This window comes from Drosophila rhopaloa, unplaced genomic scaffold, assembly GCF_018152115.1.
Source record: "Drosophila rhopaloa isolate 14029-0021.01 unplaced genomic scaffold, ASM1815211v1 contig_173, whole genome shotgun sequence".
Classification (NCBI taxonomy): Eukaryota; Metazoa; Arthropoda; class Insecta; order Diptera; family Drosophilidae; genus Drosophila; species Drosophila rhopaloa.
This window is the reverse complement of record NW_025335054.1, coordinates 197,664-211,677: the sequence shown is the minus strand read 5'-3', so window position 1 is coordinate 211,677 and position 14,014 is coordinate 197,664. Positions and strand designations below refer to the sequence as shown.

The following is a 14,014-nucleotide window of genomic DNA, read 5'->3' as shown; positions in this document are numbered from 1 at the left end:
TCTGCTAAGTGCATCAGCAACAACATTTTGGGAGCCCTTTTTATAAACTACTTCGTAGTCATAAGCGGCCAGAGTGGTTTTCCACCGAAGTAATTTTGGGTTTTGACCCTTTAAATTTTCTAGCCAGACTAATGGTTTATGGTCTGTTACTATTTTGAATCTGCGGCCAAAAAGGTAAGGTCTAAAGTGCCCTACGGACCAAACAATCGCTAGCATTTCTTTTTCTATTGTTGAATATCTAACTTCTGTGTCCGAGAGAGTTCGGCTGGCGAATGAGATAGGTCTATCATTTGTGTCTGGTCCCTGAGATAGTACCGCACCTATGGCATAATTACTCGCGTCTGTGGTCAATGTAAATGGTTTAGTAAAATCCGGGTAAGCCAGTATCGGGTCGTTACACAAGAGGTTCTTTGAATAAGCTACTGCTTCTTTAAACTCGTCGTCAATCACTATTGATTTCTTGCCCTTCAGTTGTCTAGTTATTGGTTTGGTTATTCCCGCGAAGTCCCTTATGAACTTCCTGTAATAACCTAATAAGCCTAGGAACGATTTAATTTCTCTAGTGGTTTTAGGGCAAGGAAAATCTTTTATCGCTTGGATTTTGTCTGGGTTAGGCTTAACTCCTTCCTGTGTAACAATGTGTCCCAAGAAATCAATTTCTTTCCTAAGGAAATTGCATTTAGATGGTTGTATTTTTAGATTTGCGTTTTGTAATCTGGTGAAAACTGATTTAATGTCTGTAATATGGCTTTGTAGGGAGGGGGAAAATATTATGATATCGTCGAGATAAACCAGGCAAACTTTCCCTACTAAATCGCCTAGGACGTTGTCCATAACGCGTTGGAACGTCGCAGGTGCGTTCTTGAGGCCGAAGGGCATCCTCGTAAACTCGTAATGTCCGTTTTCGACTGTAAATGCTGTTTTGTTTGCATCACGTGGATTCATTTCTATCTGGTGAAAACCGCTTGCCAAATCAATGGTTGTGAAATATTTGGTTTTCCCTATACTGTCCAATATGTCTGCTATATTAGGGATTGGATATCTATCTGAAATAGTTTTTTCGTTTAGTTTACGGAAATCTATAACTAGACGCCACTTTTTCTGACCTGATGCATCGGATTTCTTGGGGACGACCCATACAGGTGCGCTCCAAGGGGAATGACTGTTTCTAATAATATTCTGTTGAAGCATCTTTGAAATTTGTTTCCGAACTTCCTCTTTATGAATAAATGGGTATCTATAGGATTTGGTGTGGATAGGTACATCGTCTACCGTTGGGATCGAGTGTTTAACGACGTTAGAAAATGTTAGTTGGTTATCTTCGTTATAGAAAAGTTTTTTGAACTGTTTGCAAAGTTTAATTAGGTTTTGTTTTTCTTCATTGTTCAAGTGCTCTGTTTGAATATCTAATTCTGACTGTGTGTCTGTGGGGTTCGGGCCTTCGCCAGCGAACATGCAGTATAAGTATTCGTAATCTTGTACAGGGGCTGATTCTGCCTGCAATGGTTCCTCTAAATATAATGTCTGGTCGTAGTCTGACATGTTGCATACTTCAAAGTGTGCAAAGCCTGCAACTGCGGTATAAAGACCACCTGTGATTGTTAAATCGTTGTTTAAGGTTGTATTCTCGAATAAAAAATCTCCCTCCATTAAATTCACAGGGAGTGGTAATCTAACCTTAGTGTTTAGTGGTATAGTATGCGTTGTGTCTACCGGGTTTGTGCTCGTTAAAATTGGTAGGGAAAACCTCGTCGTATCTAGGCTACTTAAGAAATCCATGCCCAAGAGACCATTAAAATGAGGGTGGAAGTCAAACAAAAAGAATTTTGTTTTCTTCGTTGTGTCAAATTGCTCGAAAATAATTGAGTCTGTATATTCTTGGATTTGGAACTTGTTGAGAACGGTTTGGATGTTGATATGACTGTTTAATTTCTGAATATGGTCTTTTGTAATCAATGTTGGTTTTATAAAAGAGTACGTGGACCCGGTGTCTATAAGAAATTTATGTGGGTTTGTTGAAATGGATTTTGAGGATAAAATAACGTAAGGTAAAGATTTCCCATGGGATTTTTTGTTTAAGAAGCCGACTGGTTGTCCGAGGCTTCTTGTAAAAAATTTGCGCCATCATTGATGTTGCATGAGGCAGAAGGAGTATTGTTGTTTTGTTGGGAGGAAGAATTTGATCCCGAATTGTTTCGGAAAGGGTTCTGAGTTCTGGAAGAATGATTCTCCTGTCGATTTTGAGGCTGTTGACGAGTGTCGTTTCTCCTAGTGCTGTTGCTACCCGATTGTCTCTGATTTTGCTGGTGACGTTGATACGGGCGGTTCCGATCAACCGAATTTTCGCGATTGCGGTAATTTTGTTGATCATTTGAATTTTCGCGACGGCGATTATTTTGTTGCCCATCAGAGTTCTGGTAATAAAAGTTCTGTTCTATTTGTGCGATTTCGTAGGCTTTTTCTATAGATTCTGGATTTCGGGACCTGATAATTGTTTTAAGTGGGCCGTTTAATCCCACAACAAATGCATTGAGGCAAATGTCGGAGTATAGGGCGTGTTTTGCAGCTAAGTTTTGGGCATCGCGATCTGAATCATTGGTCAATGACACCAGTTGACTTCTCAACTTTGCTATTGCGAAAAAGAGTTTATTTATGGAAAGTCCGCTTGGTAAAGTTTGAATTTCGCGAATCAATATAGCCTCCGTCTTCTTGCTAGTGTAGAGTCGTTTAAGATTTGCTTTGATTTCATCCCATATAAGCGGTGTACCGCAAAGGTCCAATGCTTCATGTGCCTTGCCTTTTACTCTATTACGAATTGCCCTGAGAATCATTTGGCCGTACGGGGTCTGATCTACGGACCGAATGAGCATAAGTAATTCCTCAACACTGTCAATAAAAGTTTCTAGATTGTCGGAGGGACCCTCGTAAGTTGGCAAGTGTTGTACAAAACCCAATATATCTTTCGGACTTAAATTTGTGCTGACAATAGTCATCGAGTTGCTAACTGTGGGGCTGAGGGAGCCCGATGCGTTTCCAGAGTCTAAATTATTCATGTTGGTATTAGAGGGTGGTGCTTCTTGTTCTATTTGGTTATGCTGTTCTTCCTCCTCAAGTTCTCTTATGTCTATTAGACTACCTCCACTTCTCAAGCCTAATCTGGTTCTAAGTTTACTAGCTGCGCTAACTTTCTTTAACATTTAGTTATTCTTTCTCGTTATTTATGAGATTGATTATGAATATTATGATTTTAGTGATAAATTGTAAATGTCGTAATATTAATTGTAAATATAATATCTAGTAAGTAAATTCTAGTTTTCTGTGACTTGCATAGATTTCGTAAAAATTTTAATTGTTGTGTGTTGTTCCAGTGGTATCTTCTCCCCGTGTCGTGTTTAGTGTTGACTGTAATATATGTATATATATGGGATTAGTGAATTGTTTTAATAAAGTAATTACATGACTATAGGTGAGTGAACTTATGGCGACTACAAGAGAGAACAATATTTTGGTAAAATAAAATACGGCGTAATTATTTGAACTGGATTTTTGCTGCATAGTGTATAATTGGTGTGTTCGTTTTATTAAATTCTTTTATTTGCGCTTGAATTGCTGTCTCAACGGTTTTGCTCGTTATGTCTTTGTGTGGCTTCATTGTGGCTGTTTTTTTTTTTTGATGTGTTGGGTCAAAATAAGTGTCGTTTGGATCTCTGTTTTTTAGAGTTTTGTTAAATAAAAATTATTTAATTACTAATATATATATTTTATTATTTTTTTTTATTTTAAAATTTTAGGTGAATATATATTTCGTGATCCCGGTGCCTTATCAGAGTTTGATGTGCACATATTCGGTCACGATTTTTTTTTTTATGCATTTTTTATTTTAACAATTTAGGTGAATATATTAATTGCGTGGTCCCGGTGCCTTATCAGAGTTTGATGTGCACATATTCGGTCACGGTTTTTTTTTATTATGCATTTTTATTTTAACAATTTTAGGTGAATTAATTACGTGATCCCGGTGCCTTATCAGAGTTTGATGTGCACATATTCGGTCACGATTTTCTTATTAAGCATTTTTTATTTCAACAATTTTAGGTGAATATATTAATTGCGTGGTCCCGGTGCCTTATCAGAGTTTGATGTGCACATATTCGGTCACGGTTTTTTTTTATTATGCATTTTTATTTTAACAATTTTAGGTGAATTAATTATTATTATTATTATTTGCATTCTGCCACATTTTGAACACTCACACTTATACACTTGCACGAATTTAATTGTTAATTGCAATTTATTTTGTTTTTCGCATTTTCTTGTTCTCTTTTGTTTTTTCTGCCATTAGTACACTTACCTGTCTTACAGAAATAGTATGATCAGGAGTTGGAGCATCTCTATCTCCAGGTTCAAGACCAGGCTGCGCCAATTACAGTATCTAGGTATACTGTGGGTTAAGTCCCAGGGGTGTTTTCAGTATCCAGGTATATTGCGAGTGAGTCCAATGGGTGTTTCAGTAATATTCGATAAGTTTTAATAAATCAGAACCTCTTTCGTCTTCGGTCAAAATTATAATGATTCTTTATTGTCTTCGAAACTAAGAACTAACTTATGAAATAAGTGCGAATGAGAATGGAATGGAAAACGGGAAGAGGGGAATTTGCACATCTTGCATATTTGCGTGGCTGTCGATGCGGCTGGTTTCGGGTGACGGAGAGACGGCTGGCTCTGGGTGACGAAAGGACGGCTGGCTCCGCTAGCTTCCGCTGGTCTCCAGACTCAGCGTTTGTGCACTCAGTGAATGGGTTAATGACCATTCATCTGTGTCGCTGAGGCTTGGGGGCGGCGGTGTGTCCGCAACAATGTGTGGGCGGGGCGCGCCCGCCAAAGGGGGGTGGTTGGGGGGGGGTGTGTCGAGAGCACAGAAGTTCACCGCCAGAGTCTTAGACAGGCAGCTAACCGAATCCCGAGAGCCACAGACCCGCTGCACCTAGTCTCACAAGAGCACGCGGACAACGGAGACAGGATTCGCGCCGTGAGCAGAGCGAGGACATCGAGGACACGAGAAACGACGAGCAGTCATCGCAGGCCCAGCAACAACCAAGCCACACTCCGACGTATCCAGTCCACGGCTAAGAGGCGAGGGCGGAGTGAAAATGGGAATAAAGCAGCAATTCACGGCGCCCTACACACCGCAGGAAAACCCAACAAAACGGTCTAACCGTACGGTTAAAACGATGATAGCTCAACTCGCAGGAAAGGATCACAGAACTTGGGACGAGAACTGCCCAGAAATTATGCTAGCAGTGAACTCAAGCATATTTGAGTCAACTGGATACTCCCCAGCGTTTCTCACACAAGGCCAGGAACCCCGTTGCCTAACGCATTATATGACAGAGAAACGTTAGGCTCGGGGAGAAACACAGAGACTCCAGACGAGAAGGCCGCTAAGTTAAAAGAAATCTTCGAAATCGTACGGCGAAATATGGAAAAAGCATCCCAGGACCAAGCCAGACAGTACAATCTGAGGAGGAGGCAGTGGACACCAGAGGTGGGCAGCATAGTGTGGGTCAAAGAACACCACCTATCCTAAGCAGCCGAAGGGTTTGCTGCGAAACTAGCCGCGAGGTACGATGGTCCTTACCAGGTTGCAGATTTCGTCTCGCCGGTAATCTGCAAAATACGCCACACACATTCGAAGAAAGAGCGGACGATTCACATTGGCGAGCTTAAGCAGCAACAAACAGAAACGGCACAAGAACAGACGGCGGACACATCGGAGGACTAGGGCAAGGATTTCACATTGATACAGACTGCGAGGCAACAGGATTAGGCGTCAGGCCGAAGCAAGAATCATCCATACGCCATGCAGAAAGGATAATCACAAGGATAAGACACAGAATATAAATGGAAAACGATGCTAGGGACCCCGACTACGAGGCAAACGGATTCAGCGTCAGGCATACGACCGAGTCATCCATCGATACGCCGCGTAGATAAGGTGTAACATAACAAAAAGAGGGGACCCAAACAGACGAGGCAGTCGGATTCAACGTCGAGCATACGCCCGAGTCATCCGCCTATACGGCGCGTAAATAGGGTACATAAGAAAAGGAAAGATTGAATAAAAACCCCAACAAGGCAGACGGATTCAGCGTCGGGCATACGCCCGAGTCATCCGCCTATTCGCCGCGTAAATAGGGTACCTAAGGAAAAGAAAGGTTGCATAAAAAACCCAACGAGGCAGTCGGATTCAACGTCGAGCATACGCCCGAGTCATCCGCCTATACGCCGCGTAAATAGGGTACATAAGAAAAGGGAAGATCGCATAAAAACCCCAACAAGGCAGACGGATTCAGCGTCGGGCATACGCCCGCCTATACGCCGCATGAAATAGGTTTACAATACGAGCAGCAACTGCAAATATTTAGCGTCGTTAGACTCTATACGGTGCTGGTGAGGTTATGTAGCAGTCAGCAGACTGGTACGGTAACCTTCCAAAAGATGGGATGATCCTAAATAATCGTGGCCGAACGTGGCGTGCTGTAAGTCGTGGTATCAGCGCAGTTTGTAGGGGTGCCGCGCATGTCTCGCTTTTGGGCTTGAAGTCAGCGCAGTCTACAAGGGTGTCACGCGTGGCTCGCTTTTCGGCTTGAAGTCAGCACAGTCTACAGGTACACTCTATATGACTTATAGTTGATTTAATGGCCGCTACCAAGTACTTATCAAAAGTCATACGTGGTACGGTTTTCTTTTTCTTATAATTTGACTTGCGCAGCGTTGAAGTGCGCATTCTTTTACAATTGGAAATGAAATGAACGAATGCTCTGGCACGCGTTGCTGTCTGGAAATCGCGACGTTGCTAAACTTCAAGTAACGGAATGCTTCCATATTCTCATTCTCATTTCTGTTTTTACGTGCTTTCGGTATTTCGCGAGAGAGAACACACTATGCGAATACGCCCGTTAGAGTGAGTGGTCTAACTAGCTGATACTCGTCTACCTGGGTAAAGCGAGTTGTCAAACTTCAGCGAAATTGCACTGAAGTTTTGATTTTTATTTTTGCCTACTCCCGCTTGGTTGACTGTACATAAGAGAGAGCCTTTGCGTCATGCCTGCCCTATACTCTCACTTTAGCTTCGAGGCTCACTCGAATTTGTATGTCGAAAATACTTTTGGCCAAATTTATTCTTATTTAGTTTCTTATAAACGCGCCAAGTGTGGAAACAGGGCCTGTGGATAAAACTCCTTATTTTCTATCAGAATGCAAAAGGCTTGCATAGCAAGCTTGCTAAATTGTATTCTGATAGCCATTTTTTGCATCCCATATTATCGTGTCCCTTTAGACGGGGGGTGGAGTCTTAATTGGAGTATATTCAAAAACTACGTCAGAGGAGTAATTTATTATACATAACTTCCTGATTATTTAAAAAAAATTCAGTTATCAAGTCTGTTGCAAATAAGTTTTTCGATAAGGATCAGTTAGTAGTTCTAGGAGATAAATATACCTATAGTTACGTGGTATTGTCTTACCATCTATAGTACAAAATTATTTTTTAGTTGGCCTGCTATACATATAGTTGTCTCAAGTAAAATATGTTTAAATTCGCCTACCTGACTAATTATTTGTATCAAATCGTGAAGGTGTCCAGAATAGGAACACTTACACAGACTGAAGATCCATTTCCATATCGAAGTGAAAATCAACACGGGTAACGTAATAGAAGAAAAATCTGAAAAATCAAACAAATGTTTTCGTAAAATAGTTTTTTTCTAATATATTTTTTTCAGCGGTACTACTCGTCAATCCCAATAAATCACTTTTCTTTAGCAAAGAGTTGATATACTTAAGAAATATTAAGTGCAGACTTCTTATGAAATATAAAAATACCGGGTCAATTTGATTGATATTTAGTGCTCGGTCAAGATTCACCGTCATTGTTATAATAATTACTTAAGCCGTTGTAAGCTCTCACAGGACCCGAAACAGTTTTATAACTTCGTTAACCCCAAGCGTAAATCGAATTCTTACCTTTCCTCTCTGCCGTTTGAAAACATCCCGGCAACCACAGATTAAGCAATAATCGATTTATTTGCCCATTTTTTTCAAACGGCTTACTCTACCTTAGTTAAAAACACAGCCATATTCTTTCACCATATTCAAGTGGAACCTTAAATTCTGTCCCACTTTAACAGAAAGCTCTCTTCTTTTGGATCTTCTTCGTGCCTGTTTATTCGTCAGCGCCCGATGGTATTCCTGGGTGCGTGCATTACCTAAATTTCTCTGACGCCCTGTTCAAACCCCTTTACAAATTGTTTATTTTATCTCTAGAAACTTTCCAATTTCCACATATTTGGAACGAATCATTTGTAATACCTTTTTACAAGAAAGGTAACAAGTTAAAGGCTGGTAACTATTGAGGTATATTCATTTTAATCTGCGACTTACACGTTCAGTATTACCTCTTTGGATAGAATAACTCTTGTGAATGATCTTCGCGTTCTTTTGGACTAACATTTTCTAATCACATTTTGTCCATAGTTAATATAGCCAGATGAGTGCTTTATTAAAAGGTGGTCAAGAGAATTCGATGATCCTTATGTCACTAAAACTTTATTTATTTCACTAGTCCGTCCGATTTTGGAGTATGGGTCTCCCGTCTGGAGTCCACAATACGGAATACATATTGGCCCCGCTGAATCAATACAAAAAAACGTTCTTATTTTTGATTTACGGCGCTTAAACTGGATGCAAATCATATCTTACCTTCCATTTCAGTACACTACAGTTAATTCCTGCCTAACCAACGGTGGTTGGTAATGTCTTCATTTATAACCATATCCTTGCTGCGATTGACAACCCCGACTTGGTAAGTAAGCTTAACTTTTTTGTGCCAAGTAGATTAAATAGAAATTGTATTCCCCCAATATTTAATCGTTGTATATCTATAACTATGCCTTTCATGAGCCTTTCAGACTTCTTCCTATTATATCAAATCTTGATTCTCAGCCTCTCCTAAAACATTTCTCCCCGGACCTTTTACTATGCTTTCATATCTCGCGTCTATCTGCTCGGGAATCGTGCCTTACGCTGTATCGCAAATTTAAGAAGTAAAGGTTCGACGCAATACCTAGTGCAAATAAACAGGCCTAATTCTGATAGACGTTGATGCACTACGAGCAGTACAAGCAAGTGGCCCAACGCCACCAAGCACGTGTTAATTTGTGCGAAAAATGTGAGTTCGCAAGGAAAATACATAAATTAAATAGAGACAAGACACAAGTGAAAATAAAACGCACAATTAAGACAAAAAACAAATGAGTTAAAATATTAGTTTTTAATAACGGGATAGAAGTGGAAATGCAAATTAGATGATAAAAGTTGTTATAATTATTACATAGAACGCGAAAGGGCTCGTGCAGACAAAAATTTGATGAACATCGTGGTAAATTTAGAGGGATATAATTTCGTGTTAGTCTAACAGGAACATTGAAAGTTAGGCGGCTTACAAGTTCTGCAAAATCAATATCACCTCTTATAAGATTTTGCATAAAAATAGTACCAAGCATTTTTCTACGATTTACAAGTGTAGGTAAATTAAGCAACAGTATTCCACTCTGGTAGGAAGGTAGCCTTAAGTTTTGATCCCAGTTCAAACTACGAAGGGCAAATAGAAGAAATTTTTTTTGTACCGACTCAATACGGTCAATGTGCACTTGATATTGTGGACTCCAAACCGACGAACAATGTTCCAGATTAGGACGGACAAGGGAGGTAAATAATAATTTGGTCGTATAAGGGTCATCAAATTCTTTTGACCAACGCTTTATAAAGCCAAGAACACTCATGGCTTTGTTAACAGTGGACATTATGTGGCAGTCAAATTTAAGTTTAGGGTCCAGAAGGACACCTAAATCGCTAACTGAATATATACGGTCGAGTGACGTATTTTCAAGAAAATAACTAATAAACGTAGGAGTACCCCTATAAAAAGTCATAACGTTGCATTTAAGGTAGTTCAAATTTAAAAGGTTGTACTCACACCATTCATGAAAACAATCAATATCTGACTGTAAGTTAAATCCCGACGCTATATCATTATATGATAAACAAAGCTTAACATCATCAGCATACATTAGTACACGAGAATGTGTTATGATAGAGGGAAGATCGTTGATAAACAAAGTAAACAGCAAAGGGCCCAGATGACTTCCCTGAGGGACTCCAGATATCACGTAGATCAATTTTGAAACAGAATTCTTGAATATAACCCTCTGAGTCCTACCATTCAAGTAACTTGAAATCCAAGTTAATAGATTACCAGGAAACCCAAGCAGATCTAATTTGAATAAGAGAAGAGAGTGGTTGACGGAGTCAAAGGCCTTACTAAAATCTGTATATATAACGTCAGTCTGCATTTTTTTCTGAAATCCATTTATTACAATAGATGACAATTCAAGAAGGTTGGTGGTGGTCGATCTTCGCTTAACAAAACCATGCTGATATAAGCGAGGAACATAAATGTTGCAAATGAGAAGTGATAATACGTTCAAATGCTTTAGGAATTGCCGACAATTTGGAAATACCTCTATAATTCTTGGCATCAGCCTTCGCACCCTTTTTATGAAGTGGAATACTAAAAGAGTCCTTCCAGATAGTAGGAAAAACTGATGATGAAATAGACAAATTAAAAAGTTTAAGAATCGGTTTACAAATGGTTGACGCACAAAACTTGAGCACACATCCAGGAAGTCCATCTGGACCGGGAGAATAAGTCGGCGTTGTTGTTTCTAAATCTATTAAGAGAGTTTTTCAATAATTAAAGGGGAAAAAATACAATTTGCCCTATTTAAGGGATTAGGGTAGTTAGAATTTGACCAAGCTGTCGAACTATAAGTGGTTTGGAAAAACTCAGCAAATAAATCAGCAATGTCGGAATCCGTCGTGGAGCTTAGACGTACCGATAAAGGCAATGCCGATGACTTACGCTTGGCATTAACAAAGTAGAAGAACTGTTTCGGATCATTTGAAAATTCAAATTTACATAGCAAAGACTGTTGACAACATTAAAATCCTATCGAGCCACTATATATTTCGAAAAATCTGATGGCTTACCCGATTTTTTTTCTTTCGGACGTTGATGCACTATGATCAGCGCAAACAAGTGGCCCTTACGACACCAAGCAGTGCTTGTTACGCGCGGAGCCTAATAGGCGTAAAAACGAGATCGCGAGAAGTTAAAAGCACAATGCAGAAGCGGACAGACTAAGATTACAAATACGTACTAGACTAATACTAATACTAATTTTGTGCTAAGTAAGATAAAATTAATGATTTTAGGCTTGGCAAAGAGTCGGTAGTAGAAATAATGTGGTATAGTCTATTATAGTCGTTACACAGTACTCTAAACGGTTCATGCATATCAAAGTTAGATCTACAAATATTTAATGTAAGAGGAACATAGTTCCTGGTAATTCTATTAGGCACGGAGAAGCTTATGCGACCCAGTAACTCGGGACTCTCCACATCCCCGTGAATAAGTTTATAGATAAAAGTTGTGCCAAGCATCGTTCTACGGTTTATTTAGGATGGTAGATTAATTAGGAGAAGTCTACTAGAGTAGGATGGTAAAATAAGGCTTGCATTCCAGTTAAGGCCCCGTAGAGCAAATAATAAAAAGTTCGTTTGCACGGTCTATATGTACACCATACTGAGGACTCCAAACTGCAGAACAGTACTCCAGGATTGGACGGACTAGTGAAATAAACAGAGTCTTTGTAACATAGGGATCATCGAATTCCTTTGACCACCTTTTTATAAATCCAAGTACTCCCCTGGCTTTATTCACCATAGATGGTCACAAAACTTAAGTTTTGGGTCAAGAAGGACGCCAAGGTCATCAACATGCGTAATTCTAGACAACGCGCAACCACCCAGCGAATACGTTGCATATTGTGGGTTCACCCGAAAAAATGTCATTACTTTGCACTTAGCGCTATTTAAATCCAAGAGATTTTCACAACACCATGTTTGAAAAGCGTTTAGGTCAGATTGTAAGTCTGAACTGCTAGAAATTTCGTTATATTGCAGGCATAACTTAACGTCATCTGCGTACATAAGGACACGCGACTTTGTCAAGACTAGAGGGAGATCGTTTATAAATAAAGTAAAAAGAAGTGGGCCAAGGTGGCTTCCTTGTGGGACGCCTGAAGTAACTCGGATCAAATCAGAGATCGAGTTTTTAAAGAGGACTCGTTGAGTCCTACCACTCAGATAACTTGAGATCCATGTTAGAAGATCACATGGAAACCCTAATAAGTCTAGCTTTAAAACAAGAAGCGAGTGATTTACTGAATCAAACGCTTTACTAAAATCAGTGTAAACGACGTCAGTCTGCATGTTCTTTCTAAAGCCATTTATTACAAAAGACGTTAGCTCCAAGAGGTTTGTCGTCGTAGATCTTCGCCTTATAAATCCATGTTGACATGGAGATATAATCGATCTACAAAGAAGTTGCAAATGGGGTGTAATAGTGTTTTCGAAAAGCTTTGGGATGGCGGATAATTTGGATATGCCTCTGTAATAACTTGTATTGCATTTATTTCCTTTCTTATGAAGGGGAATGACAAATGACTCCTTCCAAATAAGTGGGAAATGAGATGTTTTTAAAGACAAGGTAAACAATTTGTACAGAGGTCTACACAGAGTTTCAGCACAGTACCTCAGCACGCAGCCTGGAACTCCGTCCGGACCCGGTGAATAGACAGGCTTAACTTTATGGAGATCCAAAAGAAGGGAGCTTTCGCTTAACCTCGGACAAAAAATCAAGTTGGACTTGGGTATGGCATTTGAATAAGACGGATTTGGACGGGATGAAACAGAATATGTTGTCTGGAAAAACTGGGCAAATAGATCGGCAATTGCCTGATCAGAATTTGCCGTAGAGTTTTCGAATGATAGTGATGCAGGGTAACAGGCTGATTTACGCTTAGTGTTAACAAAATTATAAAACTGTTTTGGATCTTGTGAAAATTGGACCCTACAACGAGTCAAATAGCTTTTATAACACCGGGCGTTAAGCACGATAAAATTTGACCGAGCCCTTAGGTACCGAGAGAAGGCAGATGTGAACCACACATTTTAAATTTATTGAAAAGTCTCGACTTAATATTTTTTAGGTGGGACAACTCTTAATTAAACCACGGAGGTTTATTTGAAATTGACGGATAGTATAACGGAACACACAGATAAAAGAAGGAATTCAATGCATTATAAAAGATATTAACGGCCTTAGCCACGTTAGTGCATGAATAAAATTCGGACCAGTCATAGCCGGATATAAAAGTATTTAAAAGATGAAAGTTTGCCTTACGGAAGCAGCGGATTCGTTTAACCGACTTTTCGGATTTTTTATTCAGCTCTGTTCTTGCGTCTACAGTCAGCTCTAGAGTTGGATGATAAGGATCTTTCGGTTGTGTAAGTGGTGACGTTCTTGATAGGCAAACGCCTTCTGAATTTGAAACAAAACACAAGTCCAGTAAACGTCCTAAGGAGTTCTTAACATGGTTGGATAGCGCAATGTCAAGCAAGCCGTCAATAAAGTCATGCTGCGCTATATACTTTATACTTTTTATAAGTATTTGGCATAAGCGCATTGGTAAACCAAGGAGGCCTGTTTAGGTTTAAAGGAAACCTATCAGAAACGCATTCATTAAAAAAAGTATATAGAATAGTTCAGTGGCACTTTCAATGTCTGTACAATTGTACAATTATAATAAGAAATCATATCGTTAAGTTTATTATAGTCACATTTACGAAAACATCTCATTTTAGTTGGGGGCACTAAAGGAGAGAGGGTATCAGAGCAGGGGAGGCAAATTGTCAATTCCATTGTTGGATGATATCGGTCTTCATGTACAACAAGAGCGTCAATTCTACATACCGTGACCTTGGACGGGTCTGAAACAAACACAAGATCTATTTGTCTATTTAAAGAATTTCGTATAAAGCTTACTTGCTG

General features: G+C 39.5%; 1 protein-coding gene across 1 annotated transcript; it reads right to left on the bottom strand.

The window, feature by feature from the left end:
- Positions 1 to 1,802: 1,802 nt before the first annotated feature.
- On the bottom strand, positions 1,803 to 4,423 carry LOC123037557 (1-phosphatidylinositol 3-phosphate 5-kinase-like). Its single transcript, XM_044458805.1, has 2 exons — positions 4,352 to 4,423; positions 1,803 to 3,402 (listed from the first exon to the last, which is right to left on the bottom strand). The coding sequence occupies exon 2, from the start codon at positions 3,195 to 3,197 to the stop codon at positions 2,076 to 2,078; it is 1,122 nt and encodes a 373-aa protein (XP_044314740.1). The 5' UTR covers positions 3,198 to 3,402; positions 4,352 to 4,423; the 3' UTR covers positions 1,803 to 2,075.
- Between the last annotated feature and the right edge of the window lie 9,591 nt (positions 4,424 to 14,014).